We start from the raw sequence: 27,070 nt of genomic DNA, 5'->3' as shown, positions 1-27,070 counted from the left end.
CCGGCAGCAAACTTTGACGCCTCTCCTGGAGGGTATCGAAACAACCAGCGAGGTAACAACAGGCCCAATAATAACACGCCGAGGAGTAGAATTCAATACGACGCAAAGGGACGACCCATGATCCAATGTCGGAAATGCAATGAATGGGGTCACTTCGCGCGGGAATGTCAAAATGGAGATGACGCAGGAAGTTTGTTGTGCAAATGGTGCGGTCCGGGGAATCATGAGGACATAGAGTGTCCAAAGCAAAAAAGGGTGAATATGCTCGAGGTAGAAGAACCAGAGGAAGGTGTACTGGCAATCACAAGATTGCAAAACAAGAAAGCCATGTATCCTGACCCTCGCACGGAGAAGGAAAGGCTCTAGGAAGCCAGGGCAGATATCGAGCATGCGATGGCAGAAGAACAGAGGGCCTCACACCCGGCTGCCAGTACCCCACTCCGGTCAGTTACGGAAAAAACTATCATTAAGCAAATGTTACAGACCACTATACCCGTATGAGTATCCAACCTTCTACAGACCGTGCCACAGTTGAGGATGGCCCTGACAAATGCAGTCGGTGACATCACCGTCGGCCAGGAACACCAGACGATGACAGAACCACCTAGTGCGGCTCCGGTGAAGGAACCTAGTACGGATGCCATGGACCCTATGCTGCTCACGGTAAGCGTTGGACAGAAACCTGTCGTGGTGGAGATGGACATAATGGGACAGAAGCTCACAAACACCATTGTGGATGGCGGGTTTGGAGTCAACGTGCTACCAAAAGAAACTTGGAGAGGTCTTGGCAAACCTACGCTCTGGCCACCAACATTCCATCTCGTCGGTGCGGATCAGCACGGCATCAAACCCCTCAAGACTCTCATGGCACAAAAGGTGGTGATCGGGACACAACTCCTTCTAGACTTCGTAGTTATTCCACTGGAGAGAAAAGCATACGACGCCCTCATGGGAAGGCGATGGTTGATCATGGCTAGAGCCAATCATAACTAAAGATTAATACACTCTCAATTGAGAGTGAAGGTCATAAGTATGTGATTGACCTAAGGAATCAGTTCGTCAGTGAAGAGCTCGCGTCGTCTGACTTCGACTCGGAGGACTCAAATAGATGGGAGTGGGGTTCCGAAGGAGACAGAGGAGGGAGGGAACCCAACGAAGGAGGAGTGCTGGAACTGGACGGATGCTTTGAAGATGGAACTAGTTCGCTGGCCGGACTCTTCCATTGGCAGATGGAGGACTACAAGGTCTTCCACCCAGAGTGCCACATGCTGCAAATATGCGAGATTGGGGAATCAAGTGGCGGTATGGAAGAGCAGTCATTTCCCCCGGAGTACGGTAGGTACCAGGAGGGAATGGCACAGGTGGATGACACACCGGCCCACCAGTTTGAACGAGACAAACCCATCAAGTACGAGGAAAGGGATGTGAAAAAAGTCAATCCAGGCAAGGATGAGGACCCGCAGGTGATACTCGTAGGGGATGACTGGAACCCCGTACTGAAGGTGGTGGCTTTCAGGATATTCCTAAAATACAAGGACGTCTTTGCCTGGACCTACAAGGACTTGAAGGGGGTACCACCAGAATTGTGCGTACATCGCATATCCCTCGTACTAGGAGCCCAACCCGTACGGAGGAGACCGTACAGGATGAACAAGAACTACGCAGCCAAGGTGAATGAGGAAATCAACAAAATGCTGGAAGCGGGGATCATATTCAAAGTGGAAACAAGTGACTAGGTTTCCCCAATAGTCATTTCTCTCAAGAAGGAAGCTAATCAAATAAGGATATGCGTAGACTTCAGGTACCTAAACGCAGTAACAATTAAAGATCCATTTCCAATCCCATTCACTGACAGCATTCTGGAAGTAGCTGGGCATGAGATATACGCATTTCTGGATGGGTTCTCAGGATACAATCAGATAAGTATTGCGGAAGAAGATAAGCTAAAGACCACATTTGTGGTGGAGGAGGGGGTGTACGCCTACAATCGCATCCCCTTCGGGCTATGTAATGCACCGACAACCTTCCAGAGAATAATTTCACATTTTTGACAAAATGTCCGTAGGAAATTTCAGGGCATTCTTGGATGATTGGTCGATTTTCAGTGATCAGGACACCCATCTAAAGGCACTCAAAGAATGTATGGAGAGGTCCCGGAAAGCTAGGTTAGCTCTTAACCCGAGGAAGTGCAGGTTTATGGTACCGCAAGGAAAGCTCCTTGGCCACATTGTTTGTAAAGAGCATCTAAAGACAGACCTAGATAAGATAGGAGTGATCGTCAACATGGAGAATCCGACGAATGTGACAGGGGTGAAGTCATTCTTAGGCCACATTGGCTACTACCGGAGATTTATCAAAGGCTTTGCACAAGTCTCCTGGCCCCTAGACAAGCTGACAAGGAAGGGAGAGTCGTTCGTATGGGGTACGGAGCAGGAAGGAGCCTTCAAGGGATTAAAAGATCGGCTGCTGAGTGCACCAATACTGGTGTACCTGGATTGGAATAAGGAGTTTCACGTACACGTTGATGCCTCCAACTTCGCGATTGGTGCTACCCTTGCACAAGTAGGGACGCAAGGACTCGATCACTCCGTTTTTTTCACCAGCCAACTTTTATCAAGGGCTGAACGAAACTATAGCACAACGGAGACGGAGGAACTCGGGATGGTACACGCGGTACAAAAGTTTTGCCACTACCTACTGGCTACTTCGTTCACGTTTTACGTGGACCATCAAGCACTAATGTACTTGGTAAATAAACCAATTATCCAAGGTCGGGTAAGTAGATGGCTACTACTCTTGCAAGAATTCACCTTCACCATTATTGTGCGGCCGGGTAAGTCCCATGTGATAGCCGACCAACTATCAAGGATCAAATCAGGGGAACCGGCTGAAGGGATGAATGAGGATTTCCCAGACGCACACTTGCTTCATATTGCAGTACTACCATCGTGGTACGAGAAGATAGGCCAGTACCTCTCTACTTCCACATTCCCAAAGGATATGTCCCCGGGGGAACGACGGAAGCTGGCACTAAAGAGTAAGACTTTCCAGCTGATCAATGGACTGTTATATAAAATGGGCCCAGATCAAATCCCGAGAAGATGTGTTATGGAGGAGGAAATCCCCAGTGTTTTGAAGGAAGCACATGACGGGTTAGCAAGCGGACACATGGGGCTAGATGCAATGGCAAGGAAAGTACTTCTGGCCAGTCTGTGGTGGCCAACTCTACACACTAACGCTCGGGAGTGGGTGGTCGGGTGTGACACTTGCCAACATGCAGGAAAACCATTCAAGCGGGACTTCATGCCCCTCTTTCCCTCGCAGCCACAAGAGTTATTCGAACGGTGGGGTCTGGACTTTGTAGGACCCTTGAAGTCAAGTAGCATGCATAGGTGCAAATATATTGTAGTGGCTACAGAATACCTCACTAAGTGGGCAGAAGCCAGAGCCTTACTAGATAACACGGCTCTAAGTACGGCGCGGTTCTTGTATGAACAGATCGTCACTAGGTACGGGATACCCCTGCAAATCACCAGTGACAAGGGAGTGCACTTTGTCAACCAAGTAATCCATACCATGACCGTAGAGTTCAAAATCTTCCACAATCTCTCTAGTCCATACTAACCTCGAGCGAACGACAGGCAGAAGCAACCAACAAGGTATTGGTATCAATAATTTATAAGTTGTGTGAGGCGGAACAGGAGGACTGGGAGGAAAGGCTACCAGCCATACTGTGGGCTTACCGCACAACCTACAAGGTCACTACTGGGCATACCCCGTTCCAGCTCATGTACGGACGGGAGGCGGTGGTACCTATCAAGTTGGCAATACTAGAGACACTAATGGATGAGGATATAAATGCATCGTTGGATGGGTGGCTGGGACAGTTTGCACTCATACCTCACCCTCCCCCCTCGCCTTCACCACACGCCATGGCAGTTGGACGGAGCCAGACTCAGCATAGGACCACCCCTATCACAGATCAGGATGAGAGGATGTCTGTTGAGGAGCAGAATAGAGCAACAGGAAGTGGTGGACAGCCCGAAGATCATCGATGTTGGGGAGAGCGGGCATAGAGGACTACTCGCAGGTTTTCACCTCACTCCACCAAACCCTAGCGATCCAGCAGGTTCGCTCCAGCGGATCTTTGGGGAACTGCAGGGGATTTCAGATATAGCACGTGGAATGGCATAGTTGACTGGGCAGATGGATGTCGGCAACTCCGTTGACGCTAAGAAGTTGCGCCACTTCATGACTTCTGGATGTGCGGACGAGTTTGCACGCCACTTTGAGCAACAGGGGTGGCCAGACAATAGTACGTCAGAGATAGTACAGGAATGGACGCGCATGCGACTGGTGGAGGGAGTGGGCACCTTGGGCGCCACCTTGCACAGTATGGAGGGATCTTTCCGAGATGTCTATCTACAGATGCGACAGAGTCAGATAGAGCAGCAGACACAGCGGCAATATGCAGCAAAACTGGAGAAGGAAGGGGAGAAGCGTGCGAAGTTAGCCGCAGTAGAGAAGAACCTGAGGACTGAGCTAAAGACGAAGGTGACTACCTATGAGGCCCGTTGCAGCATGCAGAAGGAGGTACAGGTACTGGCAACACAAGTGGCTGAGCTTACTCTACAGATGGAGCAGAAGGACAAAAAACTATTGGAGGCCGCACACATGGTGAAGAAGGCACGGGAACGACAGCTGGTGGCAAAAAAGAACCTCAAACTCCACACTGGGCAACAACCTTCTTCTTCGACCACCACAGGGACGCCTCCTCCCCCTTCTCAATCTTAGTCTTTTGTTTTGTATTCCAGCTCCTGTTGTCTTAGTCGTCTGGAAGACGACTACTTTTTGGGGGGGCTGATGTTAGGGGTCAATAACACATGTTAGTTTGTAGTTGGTTTGGGTGTTTATGTTTTGTTATGTTGAATCGCCGAGAAGTTCCTGTGGGGTAGTTGGTAGTTAGTGACGGTTGGCAACTTGGCCAACTGTCGAGTCTATATATGATATGGATGGAACTTCGACAGGGATGGTATTGTACTAGCATATTCTTGAGAATTCAATAAAGATATCATTCTTCTGTTATAGCTGTTTTGTTATTGTTACTCATGCTTTGATTTATAAATGTTTTGTTACATGAATAGTTGGTACGTGTGGGATATCCTTGTTTTATCCGTGAGTTTACCAACCTCACATTAAGGACTAAACAAATAGCTCTTGACATATGGCTGGCCTTAAGTTCATATATTTGGCATGATATCTGGCCACTTCCCTAGCAAGTTCTCCTAATCATCGTTCTTCCTTTAGGGTTTCTGTGTCTCATCTTTCTAGCAATTTGGCTTAGAATAGTGGAAAAAATGTCATTGGATCCACAACTTCTTATTTTCGTGGAGCTGCAACCCCAAATCCTCATAGGCTGGAAGGAAGGTGGCTCTAATACCACTGAAATATCCCTTCTTAAATTTCCAGCTGTATATACATACATAACCAACACACAAAAATCTTGCGATTCTACAATGACTCAGAATTCTTCCAATAGATTAGCACCATAAAATTTACAGGTATAGATAATACTTGCTGTGATAATTTTCTCATACATAATGTAATGTCCCCTACCTGATCTATTTAAATATACTAAAATTGATAGATTTTCTTCAATAAGTTATTAACAAGTGCTTGTCTATTTTCCTCATTAGCTGATGAATTTCATTATTCATAGTTCTTAATATAGATATCAAACCTTGCTATTACTTCAGTTTTAAGGGAGAAGGGTTTACATATGTTACCAAAGCGCTTAGAGACCAACTACAATAGGTTCCCTCAAAGTTTACAGATCCAAGCCCTTACCTATCTTGGGTCTATACCCTCAAGGCTTATGGGTCATTGATCCCCACCCTATCTTGGGACTTAACCTATTGCTTGGATTTAGACTGCCCCTCTTTGGAACATCTCAATCCCATCTTCTTAAATACGGAAAGTAATAACATGATTTAGACTATAAGTATATATATTTCTTATGTATTATGAATAGATATATGAAATTAAGTATGACTCATACATATTGCAGTCCATATTAGCATTACTATTAATTCTGCATAAGAACATTATTGGGCTTCATATATTAAGCATACTTATTAAGCACATCCCCATGCATACCACCAAGAACACAAATGTTACTGCCTGTAACTTGATAACAATTCTGACCTGATCTGATCAATGGTGATCTTACTAGATGCTTTTGATTCCTTTCCTTAATATCTCTCAATGTGAGGGAGAGGTCACACCTCTTCATCATGTATACCCTTTGGCAAGAGATACACCCTTTCACCATCAGCACCCTTTGAAAGAGTGCAACTCTTCATTATTTCTGCCCTTTGAAAGGGACACAACTTCTCATAATCAGATCTGCACTTATTATTTAAATCAGATCTGCGCTTCTCATTTCCAAATTATTCCCCCTCTCAAATGAGGTTCTCTTCTCCCTTTTATATCTCATTGTTGAGGGAGTCACAACCTTTCCTTTCATTTCTTTTGACTTTTCATTAACTTAATTAATTTTTAATTAATCATATTTAATTATATATAATTATTTTATTTTATATTTTAATTTTATTTTATTATTATCATTTATTATTAAATTTTATTTCAAAGTGGGGACATTACACATAACTATTCCGATGCAGAGATGAGTCTCCAAATTATACATTCTTTAATATGGATTAACCATTCACAGACACAGCTCCATACATAGGCTATCACAATACAATATTAATTGTGATTACAACTGACAATTACTTGAAGGCCCTCGACTTAATCAGATCAGATACAACTTGATAGTCTTCAGTTTATCCCAACTGGTAGTTTATACTTGCCTTTCCCAAACCGATTAGCTTTTCTCAGATTGATGAGATGATTCAGATATACGGACTACACTCAAGCATGATATGACTTTTGTCCTAATCTGCTATGTGTAGGTTCTTGGCTCTAAGGTTGCACCAACTCCATGAACTCTTTCCTTGAATGCTCAGACTAGGCTTTGCTCTGTCGAAGACAAAAGCAAAGTAATTGCATTTCTTTCCAGCTGCAATTTGTCCCCTGAATCCGTGTCTGATTTCCTTAGCGCTCTGGAATGGCCTCCTGTACCTTCTTGGTGAATTGACTCGGAGATGAGAACCTCGATTGAGCTCCTCACTTGTATTCTCCAAATGGCAGGGTCTTCATCCCAGCACCATACACCTCTCAGGTTTCTGTCTGAGGAAGTGGTTGCATTTGTGCAATGCACAAAATCATAAAATTTCTTCATGCCTTCTATCACCTCCACCATTGTATATATACTTATTGCTCCTTAAGTCAGCCAAGAAAGGAAACCAACTCACAAATGGTTTGAACAAGTCGGCCCAAACTTTATTTAAATTTATTAAATAATAGTAGATACTATTTATTAATAACACCACAGTCAACCCCTTAAACAAATTAATTAATAATTTCATTTATTATTAATTTTTGTTTATTGTTATTTATTTATTTTATTAAACATCGGTAGCCGACCTCTCATAAAATCGGGGACATCACAATGTGATACTATTGGACAAGGGAGCAGGTGCTTCTAGAGCATCACCTACAAAAGTGGTAGATATAGACTATTAAGTTTAATGTCTAATATCTATATAAAGATGATCGGTAGGTTTCTTGTCTTCTCCCAAATTTTCATGTTTGGAGATTAGGATCCAGTTACACCTTTTATGGTGACATACTTTTATTTTGGTAAAGAGTAGACATAGAAGCAGAAAACACAGAAAACTAGAAAATGTCTAATATCTAGATAAAGATGATCGGTAGGTATTTTGTCCCCTCAAAAAATTTTGTGTTAGGATCTTGTTACACCTTTTATGGTGATGTAAAACCAAAGAAACAGGACTCGGACTCGGCTCGGACTCGGCAAGGCCGACTCGGACTCGGACTCGGGACTCGGCGTCAACTCGGCTCCAGACTCGACTGGACTCGAGAAAGTGAAAAACTCAAGAAATTTAGAGATTTTTAAAGATTTAAAACTTGTTTCAGGCACCCTTTATTGAATACACCTTAAAGACACAATAACATCATCAAACTCGGCTCATTTGATTACATACACAAGTATACATCAATCATACAAGCATAAACGCAAATTGTAGCTAAAGGAAATAACAAACATAGATATATAAATATTGTCAAATGTATACAATATTACAAAACTCATGGAATAAAAAATCCATGTCATCATATGATCATCATCAAATGTTTCATACAAATACCAAAGGTAAATACAACTACAAGCCTATGGCTCAAAGGAGCCTGCACCCTCCAGCTCCGGCCCCCTACGAAGGCGTCTAAGGTAGGTCCTGGATGATTCGACAGCCATAGCCGCTCCCCGTGACACCATGCCATGCTCACCAACATCAAGAAGATCCGTGTCACTATTTGCCTCTGAATCTCCTGTCTGTGCTCGTGCTCTCCTCTCCTCCTCTGCCATGGCTATAGTCTCAACCTCTATATCTACCTGGTCGATCCAATCAATGTCAAACTCGGAGCTTAAATTTTCCCTACTTCTATCGACGCAGTTTCCCCCCATATTTTTCAACGGGGGTTTGGAGGCAGCGCCCCCAAGGTGGGGTCAAGGGGCGTCGGCCCTTGCGCACTCCCTGTCGCGATACAGGGCGGGGTCGAGGGGCAGCGCCCCGCGAGGCCAAAAAAACTTATTATTTAATAAAGGTGTCAGGTGTTATTTTTCTATTGGCTGACATGTTGTAACCCTAATTTTTCTCATTCTCAGGCGAAGGTTGTAGTGAACAAAGACGATACCATTCATTTAAAAAAAACTTTTTAAAATGTATTTTTTTTGTCATTTTACTAACCCAACCAGTAGCCGAGTTTGAGGCTTGGGACTCGCCGAGTTTGGCGAGTTTGAGCCAAACTCGCCAACTCGGCGAGTCTAGCGAGTTTGCTCGCCAAACTCGGACGAGTCCGAGTCCGAGTCCGAGCCCCAAAGACTCGGCGAGCATGACTTGGACTCGGACTCGCCGAGTTTAGGCGAGTCCGGGCGAGTCCCGTTTCTATTACTCTTACATACTTTTGTTTTGGTAAAGAGTAGAGATAGAAGCAGAAAACTAGAAAATTTGTAAATTACTGGGTTTCAAAAAAAGAATCCCTGAAAAACTCATGATTTCATAAAAACTCACCTATGACATTTTTTTTCTGAAATTTTCCTGAATATTTGTTATAAAATTGCAAAAAGTCAGCTAAATTGCTTGTAATCATGGGTTATACAGATCTTTGACTTAGACAAGCCATTTTTTTTTCAGTCTAGGATTTTAATACTTATTTCATTTATTTCTAACGTGTTCTTCCTACCTTGTTTGCATTGTTTGGAAGCAGCAACAGACCTGCATCATTGATAATATATCCCCTAAGTTGATATAATTTGTGATTTCAAATCATATATAAGTTCATACTATGTCGATTGTATTTCCGAGCACAATCATCTAATAAAGTATATTCAATATATATTATCGTTCCCTTAAAATACTAATTTTACTCAAATATTTGTTAACAAAAAATATTATATTAATAAATTTAACAATAAAATATATGAAATGCACCCATCAAATTAAATATTTGCTATCCAAATCTAGCCTACCTAGACTAAAAGATTTTAGAGCAATTATTTGATTCCTTGTCCGATTCCCACTGTTCCCTCTCATTTCAAAATAGCGTAATAAAGACTGAGATTGATTTATTTATATTTTTCATTACTCAAGTCTAGCAGCCTATTTAAATAAGAAGGATATTACAATAATTTCTTATGTTTGTGATGGTTTTCTTTAATCAATGTTTGACGCGGGTTTGAGACATCTTAATTTCTATATTTATAAGTAGTGATCTATAAGAACTTAAGTTTTATGAATACGATTATTTTAATTCATGCATATTGGTTGAAGTTGTGGTTAACTATGGAGGTGATCAAGAAATGATTCAATGTGTTTGAGTTGAAATAGTACTCAAGTGTGGTGCCTCCTTAAAATTTTTGGTATTTTACCTCTCAACATTGTCGGGACCTGCATTCCTCAATTGTAGCTCTCTCTTTGTAACAGAAAGAGCCATTGGCTACACCTGATTTTTTTACAACTTGTACTTAGTTCAAAAGGTGACTCTGTCCAAAATAGATTGTCATCGTAAATTTAAAAACTATTAGTATCTACTTATCATTTAAACAATATGTAGTATGCACCATGCAATGCAATGTAATCAGCAATATATATATAGACAAAAAAATCTATATTCCACAATTCACTAATAAACCCTCAATTTCATTTGCTTTATATATCTGTATGAAAATAACATGCCTCTAAATTTAAAAGACAGCAGCTTTCTCTTCTTCTTTTTTCAGTGTCTTTTTCTACATGTTTTGAAAATCCGATCTCATCCTGATAAAGATGATCTTTATTTCATCTTCCTCTTTGATTAGACTCTACATATAAATGCTTGATCTGGACTGCTCTTGAAGATTTCTAATGTCATCTATTTCAAAACCTGCTTTAAGCTTAGAGTTCAAATTTAGCCTCTTAATTGTTCAAAATATATTGTTGGCTTTCAACTTTTTAGTAAAAGACTGACTGACTTCCTAATAGCTCAAATTTTTCCCTTTATAATTTATTATCCACTTTGGAAAAATCAAATCCAATATTAAATCCTTGGTTTTTTTTTTATAACTCTAAATTCTGCAGTTTTATATTACTTGCTCGCACTTGCGTGACAGCCTTTATAAGAGTGATAGCTTCCTTCTACAATTTTAGTCCTCCAAGTGAAAATGACTAAATATATGTGTGTATGTACATTCATTATGTTATTCATCCAAGTAATAATATATATATATATATACCTTGTAGAAGTGTTGTTTTTCTATTCCTTACTGCCATGTATAAAGAAGGTGACTGAAAGCTCTAATCTCTTAAGGTAGTTCCAGTTCTAAGATCTTTGAATCTGATTTCTTAAGTATAGCTCCTGTGAATCAGATCTATGATTTATTGTGCACTTGTCATGGGAAAAACAAAGGTAGATCCATGGAATGAGGTTTGTAAGATTTAGCTTGCAAAGCTGAAAAACTATATCAAATCTGTACAGCATGGCCCAAAATAATGGCTGTCACACCAAATCATCATCTACACAAGTTATCAAAATCCCTATTGAAAACAATATCATTACTGAGCAAGCATATTGCAGTAAGCATGATCTCCTGTGTAGATTCAATTGGATGACTTAAGCTGAATTTGAGGTCATGGTGGTTCCAAAAGGCTTCTTTATTGTCAAATTTTAAGCATTGCGGATTGCAAGGTGTTTCAGAACAAGCCATATTTTTACAGCATCAGGCTGTTTATGTGATATTGCAACCCAGGCTTTGACCCAAAAACAATATCATCTCTTGATGTGGATTTGGATATACTTCACCTAAAATATAGAAGAAAAAAAGATTGTAAGGTACTTGCCAGCGTTTCTGGAAAATGTGTCACTTACAAGGTCACCATAGAAAAGGTACGCACAATCTAACTCTTCTTCTGTGGTTTGATGGACAATGGTAAACCATTGTTAGATTAGACACCTAAACAATTTTGTGGGTGGTGTTGTGGAAAATAGAATGGATTTTGAGAGTCTCACCCTAAACATCATATTTACCACCAACATGACCAAATGTTTGCCAATGTGCATCAAATTGAAAATGACCATTTTGCTTGATCATTTTGCTTGCCAATGTGCATCAAATTGAAAATGACCATTTTGCTTGACCATTTTGCTAACCAATGTACATCAAATCATCTGCATATAATTTTTTCCCCAAACTTTTTTGAATCAAAACACACCATAAGGACACAGCCTTTAAGAAATATGTACCACAAAAAATAAATTTCCCAAAAATGAAACTAGAGAAATACACCTTTCATGAAACTATTGTGCCGCCTTACAAACAAAAATACATTCTGACCATTCTAACTCGATTAATTCAACACTATGTTACTAGTTGTAATTCCCACTCTTTTGACCAAACCTACCCAGTCCTTCCAAGACTTCCTTTCATAGAAAACTTCCTGCACGTGAAGAACCATGAGAAGATGGGAAAAATATTATATAGGCTGATAATAATGCTCCAATCAAGTGAATCATCAGAAAAAAACTTGCCTTGTTTGGGCCTTAAAACAAAGTAGCAAGAAAGCAAAATGAGATAATCAAGGAGCAAAAGAGGATCAAAAAAAAAGTGTCTTGAAGAGAAGGCTTTTGGGACCCAGAACATGGTGGTTCCTAGATAAATAATATCCTGGACTATTACCTACATTCCACATGACAATCCTACCATGTAATAATTGAGGATTGGGACAAAGTCCTAGAGAAAGAAGTCTACATTTGTGCATTGTCCATAGGATCTCAAGGATGTGGTGCACTGGTTCTCTAGAGAAAGGTTGGCTTTTCACATCAAACAGTCCATTGACACATTCAAAGGTATGGTTACACTCTAGAACTCAAAGTCAATCAAGCACACAGTGGTCACAAGAAAAAAGCTGCATGGGTAGATTCAAATGACAAATTGCACACAACCCAAGTCCAAGGTATCATTAATGTTTATGGTGCCCACAATAGCATTGCTTACCAAGCCCTATGGAAAGAAATTGTATTCTTTGTACAATACCAACAACAATGGTTGTAGAACCTTGAACAAGATTTAAAAAGCATTGCAAGTACTAATCGCCCTCTAAGATGAGAGCTCAACACATAAAATTATTGAGAGCTACTTCAACACGCTCTAGTTCATTTGAGAAACAAAACTAGTGGCAAGGCAGTTTTGGCAAAAGAAATTGGCACTAGCTTCATGGATTTGGTTGCAACCCAAATGCCTTAGTGGCCTAGGAATTCACAAAATTCTCTTATCAATATTGCTTTGAACATCAAACTTCTTTGATGTCATTATAAAAAAGCAAACCACCATGGTAACAAAGTTTTAAAAGTTTAGTAGGTTTGAGAACATAGAATTTGCCAAGGATGTGGATTTCAGAAAGGATTAAGAAGGTTCAAAGGTAAATTTCACCTTCTCAAATATATTAAACATACAAAATTGTGTATCATCATATAAACAAAATATGAAAATCATACATAAGAAATATTTCAATGCCTAATGTTCACAATATTTAGGAATTTAATGCATCACACCGTCATACAATATTTAGAGAGTGATGTGTATTCTTAGGTCTCCATAGTCTAGGCCCTAGTTCCACTAGGCTCTAAAATGAAAATATATAAATTTTCAAAATGAAAACAAGCTACATGGTCTCATTCATTATAATTGATAACCAATATAGTTAGCACCAGCATCCGTATCCAGTGCATATGTGCTAAGACTACACTACTCTACTCACCACATCCATCCTGGTTTTCAAAGCAAGCAAACTAGATAACAAAGTACATGTTGAGCTAGCATTGGCAGACTTGATCCAATAAATTCTGCCCTCTAAAAAATACAAAGTTCAGTGAAATCCTGCAGGTTTGGTAGAACATTGTTACTATGAAGAGCACATATTGATAAGTGCTTAAACGCTAAATACACAACATACGTGGAGAAGTATGATCTCATTGAAATAGCATACCCCCTAATTCAAACCAATTTAGAATTTTTTTATGGTGTTCTGGAAAGACTTTATACAAAACATACAATTTGGAAGAATGGAGATTGTAGAAGAAAGTTATTCTAAGATGACTTCTTAAAACAATATCCCACCTTGAATCTAGTACCCACATCGTACAAAGCTTCCAAAGCAACAATAAAGCGAGTTGGAATGTAATGACATTATTAGGAATTTAGGACAATTCAAATGATTTTACACATGGAGATCACATCTTCAAGCCATGGAAAGCTCAAGATTCTTTGACCCCCAAATTCCAACAAGATCAAAAGGCAAACATGTGGAAACTTCATCATAGACAATATATTGTTTTATCCAACACAAAAAAGATTGGCTTGGGATCTAGAACAAACATATTGCAACCCCAAGAATTGGTACAGGACATGGTTAGAGTAAGCAAAATCAGGCACACTTTCTAATCATGTTGAAAACCCATGCCTACGGCAATGAATATGGGATTGATTTGTTTCCAAAGAAAAACCAAAACTCATATGGAGAAGGAACTCTAAGAGGCTTTTGGTGGCACTCAAAGTGCTCTTTATGTCCGCGGCATGAGAAGCTGACTTCCACCTTTTCTACCAGCCATTTCTCTTAGTAAATATTTGTACACATATAAGTAGGATAAAGATATGACAAGGGTGGCAACTTAAAAAAGACAGAACAACTGTATCAAGAATTTTGCCACAATTTCAAAGATGAGAAATACATCTCTAATAGATACAGAATGCGTTTACCTTAATAAAGACTTGTACAAAGAATTTTTTATGCAGCAATTGCAAACTTCTCTTAAGAGTACCTTTCTAAACTCTTATATGCAAAGTGGAAAAAACAGTGTTTGATTTGAAGGAACATATAGCTAGGCTTGATAAGTTGGATGAATACCTTATCAGGAGTGGTTTTCTTCATACACAATATTATTTAAGTACAATGAATTCTTAATATCTTGTATGTGCATGACGTTATCATTACTCGGAGTAACATCTGCGTTGCTCATAATTTGTAAAGGATATCCAATATACATAAACATTTAAGGTAGAAAACTTAGGTTTATTACATTACTTTGTTGGTATACCAGTATCGCTATTAGATGGTGACATTTTTTATAGCCTATGCATACCATAACACTAGTGAAGAAATTCAAAATGGATTGAGGGTAGACATCCACCTGCCCTTTTTTGATATCAGGTGAAATCAGGTTACTTCGAAAAGTCGATGCTAACTTGGATGTCCCCATATATAAGAAACTAAAATCCCCTCATTTGCTAGTACCACTTCTCTAGGTAAATATTAGTACCTAGATAAGCAGGGTACAGATATGATAAAACTGCCTCTAGATATTTTATAAAATTAAAAAAGAGAAACGACTGCATCGGAACTTTTGCAACAATTGCTAAGACTACAAATACCACTAATGGATATAGAATGCACTTTCCTTAATAGAGATCTGCATGAAGAAATTTATATGCAGCAACTGCAAACTTTTCTCAAGCATAACCTCTTTAGATCCTATTATGCAAATTGAGAAAATCCTTGTACAACTTGAAGTGAGATCATATAGCTGGGCTTGCAAAGATAATTGAGTTCCTTGTTAATAATGGTTCTCTGCATTGCCAATGTGACCTATATAAAAAACACGGTGAATTTTTTATTGGTGTCTTATCTGTTCAAGACTTTGTAATTACCAGGAATGAATCAGCACTCTCCCTAGTGTAAATAATAATCTAAATCAAACACTTGACATAATAAAGTTGGCCTTGTTACATTATTTTTTCGGTACTTGAGTATGGCAATTATAAATAAGCATTATTCTCTTATAGAAATTCAAAGTGGATGATTATAAACATGCGCCTTCCCCTTTTGGTCAGGATTAAGTTGAGTATCCCAGAAACTAATCAAAAGAGTTGATGCTTCCTTGTATGGACAGAACTTGATTTGCTGGCCTCAAGCCAAATCAATTATTGCTAAGTTGTCAAGCTACCATCTAAATACATACACTTCGCAAGAGCAACACTTGAAGGAAAGTAAGTACATCTTTAAATACATCAAGAGTACTCTTGTAGGAGTGAGGTCAATTTTCCCGGTTACAATGACTCTAATTGGGTAAGAGAATAGGATAATAAGATACTTTCTGCAAGATTTGGTAAGCATCTTAAGGTGTTTTTACTTGGTCAAGTAAGAATTCACTCACTAGTGCTCCTTCATCTACAGAAGCCAACTACAAAGGTGTTGCACAGCTGGAAAAGAAGCAAGTTAGCTCCAGGTTTTCTTAATAAAATCGATTTCAAACTGGGGCAGCCTACCATGTCAAGACATGACAAGTGAAATGTTATCAAGTTGGCAAATAGTTTCATTTACCATGCCAAGTAAATTATGGTCTGTAAATAGTACACATGACACTCACTCCAGATTCACTTGGTTCAGATGGATAAGTTGAAAACATATTCACGAAGTCCTTAATAGGGTTTCTTTGGGGTTGTAAGATTTCAATGATTATAAAGCAATAACTCAATTACAGATTTGAAGAAAAACACAACAACACAAAATACACAGATGAAGCTTGTGGCAATCAGTTAACCTATGTAAATGGCGCGGAGCATCGCTCTAAGATTATACACATCATTTTGAAGCTGTGATAGAAACTTGTCGGTATCAGCTCCATCTAATAGATCAGAGGCTGTTGCTTTGTGCTTCTCATGCACTTGATCAAGAGCAGTCAAATAAGAATCATCACGGCACTGAGCCTTGTACACCAAATCATATAACATATCTGTCACCTTCGACATTGCAGACACAACAACCACCTTTTTGTCTGACGGATCTTCCGCTATAATTCCTGCCACACTCCATATTCTTTCAGAAGAAGCGACACATGTCCCACCAAATTTGTGAATGGCCCACATTTCTCCTCTTGGCAGTGTGATTTCTTTTGCACACTTTTCTGTAGTATCAATATCTGTCAAGGGATAGAAAACTTTTAAAAGAAAGACTTATGTTTATAATACATGATAACAAAGATAAATAAAGGAAGGGCAAGTACCAAAGTAGAAAATATTAAGTTACTCACAAATTGGTAGATCGGCTTTTGACGAATACAATAGTAAACAGAACTAATTTATAATTTAAAGTTTTACTGGACACTCATGAAAATTTGAAATAGTCATGTTTAAGGTCATATGTACGGACCTGCAAGTGTAGCCTTGACAAAGGTGTGAAACCCATGTCTTCTTTTTCTTGCGTCATCAAATTTTAATCTGCAGTCAATTATATGTAGTATACATACAAGAATTAGAATCTGAAATTTTTAGGCAATCATTATGAAAGATAGCATTTACTGCAGTCAATTACATGTTGTATACATACAAGAATTAGAATCTGAAATTTTTAGGCAATCATTTAGAAAGATAGCATTTAAGTTTCTAGAAACAGCTCAAAAGCTCTTGAGGTGAACCTAAATAAAGGAAGTATTACGTTCAATGTCCCAGTGTTCCTTGAAGTAAATTAAGCTATGGCATTCTACTAAATCTGATAGCGAGTTGCAACATGATTTTACTCCTGTTGATTCATTTTGCATTCAGGAAACACATGGAAACTTGGAGACATCATCGTGATTGAGTACAATATGACTTCAAAATAATTTGTGCTTTTCATGAAACTTTTGCAAACTCATCTTTTATGTAGCAGACATTTCATTCACTTTAGACCTTTTCAAGTTCACCCTAAATTTCTTTCCTGCCTTAGTTTTGTTTTTATTTATAATGAACTGAACCTTTGTTCTCTGTTCTCTTTAGTGGCTTCCTAGACCATTGAAAATACTCATACTTTCAACATGCTCAGTGATTTCTTCTTGATTTCACAGAAGTTTTGTCCAGATTGCTTTAGCTTTTTGTCCCAACACTTATCCTCAACTTGAAGTATAGATGCAAAGTGTAAACTATTCCATAGAGAGGAAAGAACAGTCATACTCTACGCAGCTAAATGTTAAATGCATGCCCACTTCTAATGCCATAGTTTGTGGCAGTGCTATGTAGCCTCGGTACGTGGGCAGACAAATAGTGCAGATATCATGTCTGGTTTAATAGAATCTTTCTTTCAATTTGTCATAAAATTATTTAATTATCTGACCTTGTCTTGATTTTCAGGGTAGTATGCTTGCTTTCCCAAGTACAAAGGCACATTGTTTGAAGGTCCTTACAGTGGCATCCATTGCCTTGAGTGTGAAAATTCAGGTAACGACGAATGTATCTTCCCAAGTATCCCATTAAACTAAAGTATTAGTACTGTATCTTTCAGAGTGAAATTTGGCCTAAAAGTTTTAGAATATTTCTAATATCTTAATAGTGAAGCATCATTTTGGTCAAACACATACAAGTGCAACTACAAGCACTTACCCTGGTAGAGAACCAAATCGGGGTTACTGGATGCACCACCCCCTCCTCTGGTATGCATACCGGCATATCTGGTACAGATACTGGTATGTTGGAGCCTGGATATGGCTGGGGTACTGTGCCCAGCCATAATGAAAATAAGGGCAAACTTTCAACCGTGTCAGATACATTCAGAGTCATCAATGCAATCACTTACCCTGGTAGAGAACTGGATGCACCACCCCCTCCTCTGGTATGCATGCTGGCATATCTGGTAAAGATACGAGTATGTTACAGCCTGGATATGGCTTGGGTACAGTGTCCGGCCGTAATCAAAATAAGAGCAAAGAAAACCTACATGGGCACTGTACATAGGCAAAGACATCTATGTCATAAAGCTGTCATAAGTTGTCATAGTTAGGTGTGTCATAATAGCTGTCATAGATTTTGTCATAAATTTGTCATTACATGACACATGGCACATGGCACCTACTTACCACAAAATTCAAGATCCTCTAAGTGGGATGTCTACTTCCTCATGTGAGGACAAAAACTCCATGTCACCTTCCTCATAGGATGAAAAGTCAACATGCTAACTACCACAAGATAACGAAATAGCATATGCAAACAAAACCAATTGTCTAGTAGGCTCATAAAATTAAATCAAAAATTAAATAAATAAATTCAATTACCAATGTTGGGACTTGCAAAGGTTGAGACACCTTAATCCCAGTAGTTCATGGATATAGTTGACTTCAATAACTATGGTGAAAACCTTATCTCGCAGAATGTCCATCATGTTGGAGAGAAAAATGGCAATCACATCATTGGCATGGAGATGCTTCTATGATTGTTCTAGTGTTTGGCCTCCAATGATAGAACAAATAACCTCCACTACATACAAGGAGCCAATACAAAGTACCTACATCAATAGTTCTTTACCAAACTTTTCATTGTACACGCACCCTCCAATCAAGAGATTAATTTCTGGAGCCATCTTGTTAGAAGGTGTGAAGATAGGATTTATTCATTGCAATATATCTATAGGCCTAGTACTTGCACAGGATCGTATTCGAGCATATCCATGTTGTATATTGTTCCTTATTTCTATAACAGCATTAGTCTCACACAATTAGCATTCTATTTCTAAAAGTTCTTGCAAACAAATCCCTTCTCGTGCTTGATGGTTATCGCCACTATGTCACCGAGTACAGCTGATAAAGCCTGGGTCCTAGTATGGGTACATTTCGGGTACAAGTACGGTTTCAGAATGGCCCTCGGCTTGCATACTTCCTGGGTGCTCATGTTCACTGTGGGTCCCACAGCAAACCTGGGCTCCCAGGAAGTACCCAAGGGCCATACCCAAGCAAATATTCCAAAATATGTGCATGCATGTGAAATAAAATATGTAGTACTTTTAAATTCTCATCAAATCTCTGTATGAATATGTTGAGCAAAGGTGTCGTTGATGTCAAAGGTGTTGGTCAATTTTGTCATTGATGTCACGGTATCTGGAGTAGTGCACAAGGTATCTAGAAGAGTGCAAATATTGCCATGCCTATGTCTGATCATTTGACTTCCGAAAGGTCAATGACAAGTTATGTTGATGAGCTCTGTTGCAGAATGTTTGTAATATTACCATACATCTATTATAGTTGCTTAAGGTGATCCAGAAGTGTTTGTGGAATGTTACTAAGGTCTATCTCTCGAATTTAGTGTTACACTAGCAATTTTTTATGCTCTGTGTTCTGCCACAGTTGAGAGTTATGGTATGCGGTTTGTAAGTTATGTAAAGATTCATATGAAGTGTTATATTCCAGAGTTTCAAAGGTTGAGCTTCAGTGGACCAAAAGTTAGAAGTGGCAAAGTGCAAACTATGCTAGTTGGCTGACTAGGTTGATGTTCTGAATTGATGCACCAGAGGATTGTAAGGTGTGCCAACCGAAGGTAGCATGTGGATGTTCATTGGGGTCATTTGAGTCTATGTTAGGTAATCCATAGCATGTCCCCTCTTCTGGTGTAACGTGTGGGCTTTTCAACCTGGCCTATTACACATTTGGTTAAGGAATTTGTTTGTGGCTGACAGGCAAATGCATTAATATTTCTAGGCTGACATGTGAATGTAATTATGATTGTAATTCATATATATAGTTGATGAACAAGTATGTGGATGAAGTTGTAAGTAGCATCTCAATCAACGTGTGAGGTTTTGATTGACGCTCATATGCAATGTGTGAGGGTGTTCTGATGTTGATCAGCTCAGAAGGAAGCTGAGTATTCAACCTTGAAGGTCCACAATTTATCTCTTGAATTTTGATGAGATTGGTGTCTCATATACCGAGTTGATGCTCAGATCTTGGATTTTAGGGATTGGTGTCTGCTGTAGGTTGGTGCCTACTTCATATTGTAAGTGATCTATTATTTTTGTGAGGCTGGATTAGGAGTGGATCCAAGCAACTACTCTCAATGTGGTTTCTCCAATTCCAGGTTTCCACATAAATTTGGTGCTCTTTGTGTGGATGTGTGTGTGTGTAGTAAAATTGCTTTATCATTAAAGAAAAACTAGTAAATGCTACTTTGATGATTTGGGGTTCATGCTTGGAAAAGTTATTAATGATAATTAATGTTCAATCAAGTTGAAATTGGCATATACTCATTCACCCTCCCTCCCCCCAATATATTAGTGTGCTCTTCAATTGGCATCAGAGCCGAGTTCCATGAAGAAGCTAAACAGCTTGAGGTAGATGCGGGATTGCACACTCAATGGCTCAAGAAGGTCTTTCTTCAAACAAGGCACCATTTTTTGATGGATCAAATTATGTGTTTTAGAGAGAAAGGATGGAAGCCTATTTGATGACATTGGGGTTTGATGTTTGGCAATCTGTTGTGGATGTCTGTGAGATTCCAAAAAGTACTCCAAGAGATCAAGCCAGGAAGAGAGTATGTGAAAGTAATGCAAAGGCAAGAAATGCTATTTTATGTGGCGTATCTAACTCTGAGTTTGTGAAAATTATGCATTGCAAGACAGCAAAAGAAGTTTGGGATAAACTCTACAATGTCTATGAAGGTGATGATAAAATCAAAGAGGCAAAACTTAAAACCTATTGGGGATTGTTTCAAGGTCTGAACATGGAGGAAGAAGATGTCATTGCATACCTACTCCGGGTTGATGAAGTTGTCAATAGCATCAAAGGACTTGGTGAAGAAGTGACAGAGCAAGTGATTGTTAAAAAGGTACTTAGATCCCTTCTCCCTAATCTTGACTCAAAAGTTTCTACAATAGAAGAAACCAAAAATCTGAATAGTTTGACCATGGATGAGCTACATGGGATATTAATTACATATGAGATAAGAATTGTAAATGACAAGTTTTCAAGTAAGGATGTAACTTTCTAGGCATCAGTGGAGAATGAGGATTCAGATTACAATGAAGATTTTGATCCGCAAAAAGCAAATTTTGTGAGGATATTAAAAAGGGGTTCCACCAAGTATAAAGGTTAGTTACCTTCTAAATGTTTCAATTGTGGTAAATTTGGGCATATTGCTTCAAAGTGCAAAATGAGGACTGGCAGCAAGAAGAAGAATGATTTGTATGCTAAGGAAGAAGGTTACTCATCAAATGAGTAAGAGCAGCATACCTCCGGAAATGAAAAGACTCTATTCATGTCATTGGAAATTCCAGATGGTAATATGTTTTCCAGAAATAATGATGAAGATGCAGAAAAAGATTTTGAAGAACTTCATTGTGCTTTTAGAGTGATCAAGAATCTTAAGAAGAGAATTACAGAGGACATCAAAGCTAAAAGATAAATTGTTACAAAGTCTTAAGAAGTCACAGAAGATGATTGTAGATCTGAAAGTCCAGATAGAAGAAGGAAGAAAGATGCAACATGTCTTCACTCACAAATTAAAAGACAAGAGATCAAGATTGTGAATAGCTTGAAGCAAAAGTGGTATCCCTGATGAAGGATTTGGAAAAAGCAAATAGTTAATTGTGAAAAAATGTAAAGTTTGAAAAGAGTACTGAGATATTAGATGAGATTATTTGAATCAGAGGGCGCCGCATATCAAGACCAGCATTGGATTTAAGGAAAAACAGATCAGTAAAGTTAATGTGGACTCCATGAAGGAAAGTACAAAAGATCCAAACGAGCATGGTTCCGGAAGTTCAAGATCTGATTAGTCTAAGGTGGCTAAGGACGTAAAGGAAGAAGATGAAGGGTTCATCAGCATTTAGAGACAGAAGAGAAGGTCTGGAAGACAAAATCCAAGAAGACAAACATACAATACCAAGTTTAATCATTCTTTTTCTGGTTATTGTTTGAATTGCAACTATTATGGACATAAGGCAATGGATCGTAGAAGGTTTCCTACAATGAAAAATAAATTTGTGTGCAGAAATCCATTTACTCCTTTGGTTCATTTCAATATCATCTGTTACAAGTGCAATAATTTTCGACATATTGCAAGACATTGTAGAAGAAATCTTGTGAAGAATTCTAGAAAAGATGGAAAGGAAAACATCTCTACTAGTGAGAAGAATAAATCTAAGAAGGTGTGGAAAAGAAAGAAGAAAAACAAAATCCTGAAAGGTCAATTATCCCATACTGCATTTCATGATTAATCTGAGAGAAGTGACGGATATGGAGATAAAAGCTACATTGTTGCATCCAATATAGAAGAATGTGAAACCATAGAAGGAAGTTTTGGTGAGCCTGTTGTGGACAGTTGCAGCACAGAAGGCGATGACCTCATTGAGACCAAGGAAATAGAATGCATGTTGGGAAAGAGGGATGAAAATTGGCATCGGTATAAAAAGGAAGAATATGATAAAACATTTGAGTTCTTCAGGCAAAAGATGAGAGAGAGAGAGAGAGCTCTCCTATTTGATGTTCTAGAGGAAGTACAAGTTGAGGGTGAGTGTTGACTCCCTTTCGCAAGAAGGCTTGGTTGTCTTGCGGTGAAGAACAGTTTGGTTTAGAACATGGAGTATCTCAAACAGGGGGAGAAGAAGTCTCAAAAGAAGAACCAAAGTGGCCTTTTGCCATTGATGTCAAAGGGGGAGAGAGAGCCAAAATAATTGGATAAAAAAACTTATTCAAAAGGAGTGTTATTATTAAGGGGAGCATTTTGTTGGTTTGCCATCAACAAAAAAGGGGGAGATTGATGAGCAAAGGTTGTCATTGATGTCAAAGGTTTTGGTCAGCTCTATCATTGATGTCAAGGTATCTAAAGGAGTGCACAAGGTATCCAAAAGAGTGCAATTACTGTCATGCCTATGACTGATCATTTGAGTTCCAGTAGGACAATGACAAGTTATGTTGATGAGATCTATTGCAGAATATTTGTACTATTATCTTACATCTATTACAGTTGTTTAAGGTGATCCGGAAGTGTTTGTGGAATGTTACTAAGGTTTGTCTCTCAAACTTAGTGTTTATATTGGCAATTTGTTATGCTCCACATTTTACTGCAATTGAGAGTTATGGTATACAGTTTGGAAGTTAAGTAAAGATACATATGAAGTGTCATATTACAAAATTTCAGAGGTTGAGCTTCAGCAAACAAAACGTTAGAAGTGCCAGAGTGTTCACTATGCTAGTTGGCTGACTAGGTTGATGTTCTGAATTGATGCAATAGGGGATTGTAACATGCGTCAATCAGAGGTAGTGTGTAGATGTTCATTGGGGTCATTTGAGTCTATGTTGGTTAACACATAGTGTGTCCCCTCTTCTAGTGAACGTGTGGGCTTTTGGATCTGGCCTATTACACGTTTGGTTAGGGAATTTGTTTGTGGCCAACTTGCAGATGCATTAATCTTTCTAGGCTGACATGTGAATGTAATTATGATTCATATATATAGTTGATCTAGGTTCATTCCTAGTGTGGTTCTTTAACATATACATCCGAAAGGTGTGACTAATGTGCGAGTATGTGGGTGATGCTATGAGTAGCATCTCAATCAATGTGCAATGTGTGAGGATGTTTTGATGTTGATCAAATCAGAAGGAAGCTGAGTATTCAGCCTTAAAGGTCCGCAATCTAAGTTACCAGTTCGAGTTCAGATTCAGGTACGGATTCGTGGATTCGGCAAAAAAAAAAAATCTTGGGTACGGGTACGTCCGTACATATATATATATATATATGTTCAAACATCAAAATTATATATGTTCACAGCTCAAACATACAATGTAACTTTCCCATACAATGATACATAAATGATAACAGATAAATCATAAATGAGTTGAATGAATGTTTTGATGCATGAAATGCATCATAAAGGGGTGGATTAGGGTTTAGATGTTAAAATAGGATTAAAAAAACTGATTTTTATTTGTTTTTATTTGTTTTCTAACCCGTGGGCCCAGCCGCCTGGGCAGGACCCAGGTGGGACCCAAGTCGAACCTAGGAGGAACCGGGTGAACCCAAGCCCGTGGGTTCCCAAAAACAGGGCCCACAGGTTAGAAAACAAATAAAAACATATAAAAATCAGTTTTTTTAATCCTATTTTAACATTTAAACCCTAATCCACCCCTTCATGATGCATTTCATGCATCAAAACATTCATTCAACTCATTTATGATTTATGATTTATGATTTATTTGTTGTCATTTATGTATCATTGTATGGGAAAGTTACATTGTATGTTTCATATTTGTATGTTTGAACTGTGAACATATATAATTTTGATGTTTGAACATATATATAATATATGACATACGTATATATAATATATGTGTGTGTGTGTGTGTACGGACATACCCGTACCCGTACCCAAGAAATTATTTGTTTTGCCAAATCCACGAATCCGAACCTGAATCCGAACCCAAATTGATAACTTAGATTGCGGACCTTCAAGGCCAGCCGCCTGGGCAGGACTCGGGTGGGACCCACGTCGAACCAAGCTCGGACCAGGACCGGGCATGAACCAGGACCAGGACCTGGGCATTTTATGGAAGAACCGGTATCTGAGTCTACAATTCATATATCTTGTATTTTGATGAGATTGGTGTCTCATATGCTAAGTTGGTCCTCAAATCTTGGATTAGGGGATTGGTGTCTCGTACAAGTTGGTGCCTGCAAATGTATTTGGGGATTGGTGTCTCTGGTAGGTTGATGCCTACTTCATATTGTAAATGATCTATTACTTTTGTGAGGCTGAATTTGGACAATAGATCCAAGTAGCTATTCTCACTGTGGTTTTTGCCATTCTAGGTTTCCATGTAAATCTGGTGTTCTTTGTGTGGATGTGTGTTTGTGTGTTGACAAATTGCTTTATCATTAATGAAAAACTAGTAAATGCTACTTTAATGATTCGGGATTCATGCTTGGAGAAGTTATTAATGATAATTAATGTTCAGTCAAGTTGAAATTGGCATATACTGATTCAACCCCCCCACCCCTCTTAGGTAATTAGAGTGCTCTTTAAAATATACCAAGCAAATCTCTATATGAAGCCTTTAAATATTTAAAGGTAAAATATTAAGTACCCAGGACTGTGTATGATGCTTCTAATGAAAAAGAATATGAATATTAAATGTTGATTGTAATTTGAATTTTCATTGTGTAATGACATTTTGAGACTTGAGTATTTTCAGTTTTGCAAATTGTGAGTATAAGGTATTTTAATATTCTAGTTTTTGGCAAATATGAGTATCAAAGTTCTTATAATTTATATTTTTGAACATAATATATATATATATATATATATATATATATATATATATTCTTGTACCCACACCTAAGCATTAAAAAAATTGTTGTACCGCTGTACTGGGTTCCGATTCCAATTCTCGTACCTAAATTGGCAAATTTGGACTTATCAGCAATGACAATCTCCTCGGGGTGATCGACAACATAGTTGGCCAATCTGTCAACAATTCTATTAGCCTCTCAATAGCAATGACATATGGAGTGATTCCCTTGCTTATCCAAAAATGTCACATGGAGTCGTTCCCTAGGTTATGCAAAATTTGACCATTTTGAACCTAAGATGTTCCTTGGTTTCCAAATAGGTGTACTTTGTTTCTAAATTGCATTCATGGTGATCATGAAGTCGCCCTCTATCTCAATGCCTAATATTTTTGCTTCTGCAAACTCTTAGGCCTAGCAAAAGTGCTTGCCTTTCAACTTCACTATTGGTGCCAGGAGGTAGCTTTTTGGATGCTACAACGATTAGGTTTTCAAGATCTTCTTGACTAATGCAACTTGCTCCCAAGGCTCCTAGATTGCCTTGTGGAGCCTCATCAAAGTTCAATTTCAGTTTACTTGGGGTGTGGGGGAGGAGGGTGGCATTTCATCCTTGTTCTATCAAACTTCAACATGAAATTAAATCCACAAGCCCCTTGAAAGGGTGATATTAATATTATATATGTGTGTATGCATGTATGTATGGATACATACATATGGATACACACACACACACATACATACATACATAACACGTGCATACACGCATAACACATACATACATACATAACACATGCATACACGCATGACACATACATACACACACACATACATACATATTGTATGGCCAAACCTAGCCATTCCAAACTTAGGGAAAGAAAAATTAGTAAACCATAAAACCCAAACCCAAACCCAAACCCAAATTGACAACATAGGTAAAAGTAGAAGAGCTGAGATGAATTTTGCATGGATCATCTCCTTTCTCTACAACAAGGTACTCTTTTACAATAACAGCCCCGGTATAAAAATAGGAAGAAATGAAAGTCTACCCCATACCATGAATGCCATTCCTTCAAGCTAGACATACTTCTCTCAAAAACCTAACAATGGGAAGGACAATTGTAAAAAAGCCTTTTCCATAACGTGTACTACACTAAAAGCTCATTGTACTTTGGTGAGTACTAACTAGAAAAGATGTCCATGAATAGGCCAGCTAGAAAGGCATAGGTATTTTTTGGTACTAGTCAACCATGTCGTTCCATGTCATGAGGTCCCTCGATTGGTTGATGAAATTGTCATTGGTACTCCTAATGGCCC

The 27,070-nt window shown here is 38.7% G+C and overlaps 1 protein-coding gene across 1 annotated transcript in view; it reads right to left on the bottom strand.

The window, feature by feature from the left end:
* The window catches only part of LOC131031450 (bifunctional aspartokinase/homoserine dehydrogenase 1, chloroplastic), a 183,087-nt gene that overhangs the window by 144,059 nt on the left and 11,958 nt on the right, over positions 1–27,070 (bottom strand). The window contains exons 2-3 of the mRNA XM_057962568.2: positions 16,884–16,951; positions 16,276–16,653 (exon numbers count right to left, since the gene is read on the bottom strand). Coding sequence (XP_057818551.2) covers positions 16,276–16,653; positions 16,884–16,951 — 446 coding nt within the window. The remainder of the gene's footprint in view (positions 1–16,275; positions 16,654–16,883; positions 16,952–27,070) is intronic.

Source organism: Cryptomeria japonica, chromosome 10, assembly GCF_030272615.1.
Source record: "Cryptomeria japonica chromosome 10, Sugi_1.0, whole genome shotgun sequence".
Classification (NCBI taxonomy): Eukaryota; Viridiplantae; Streptophyta; class Pinopsida; order Cupressales; family Cupressaceae; genus Cryptomeria; species Cryptomeria japonica.
This window is presented reverse-complemented; position numbering and strand designations above follow the sequence as displayed.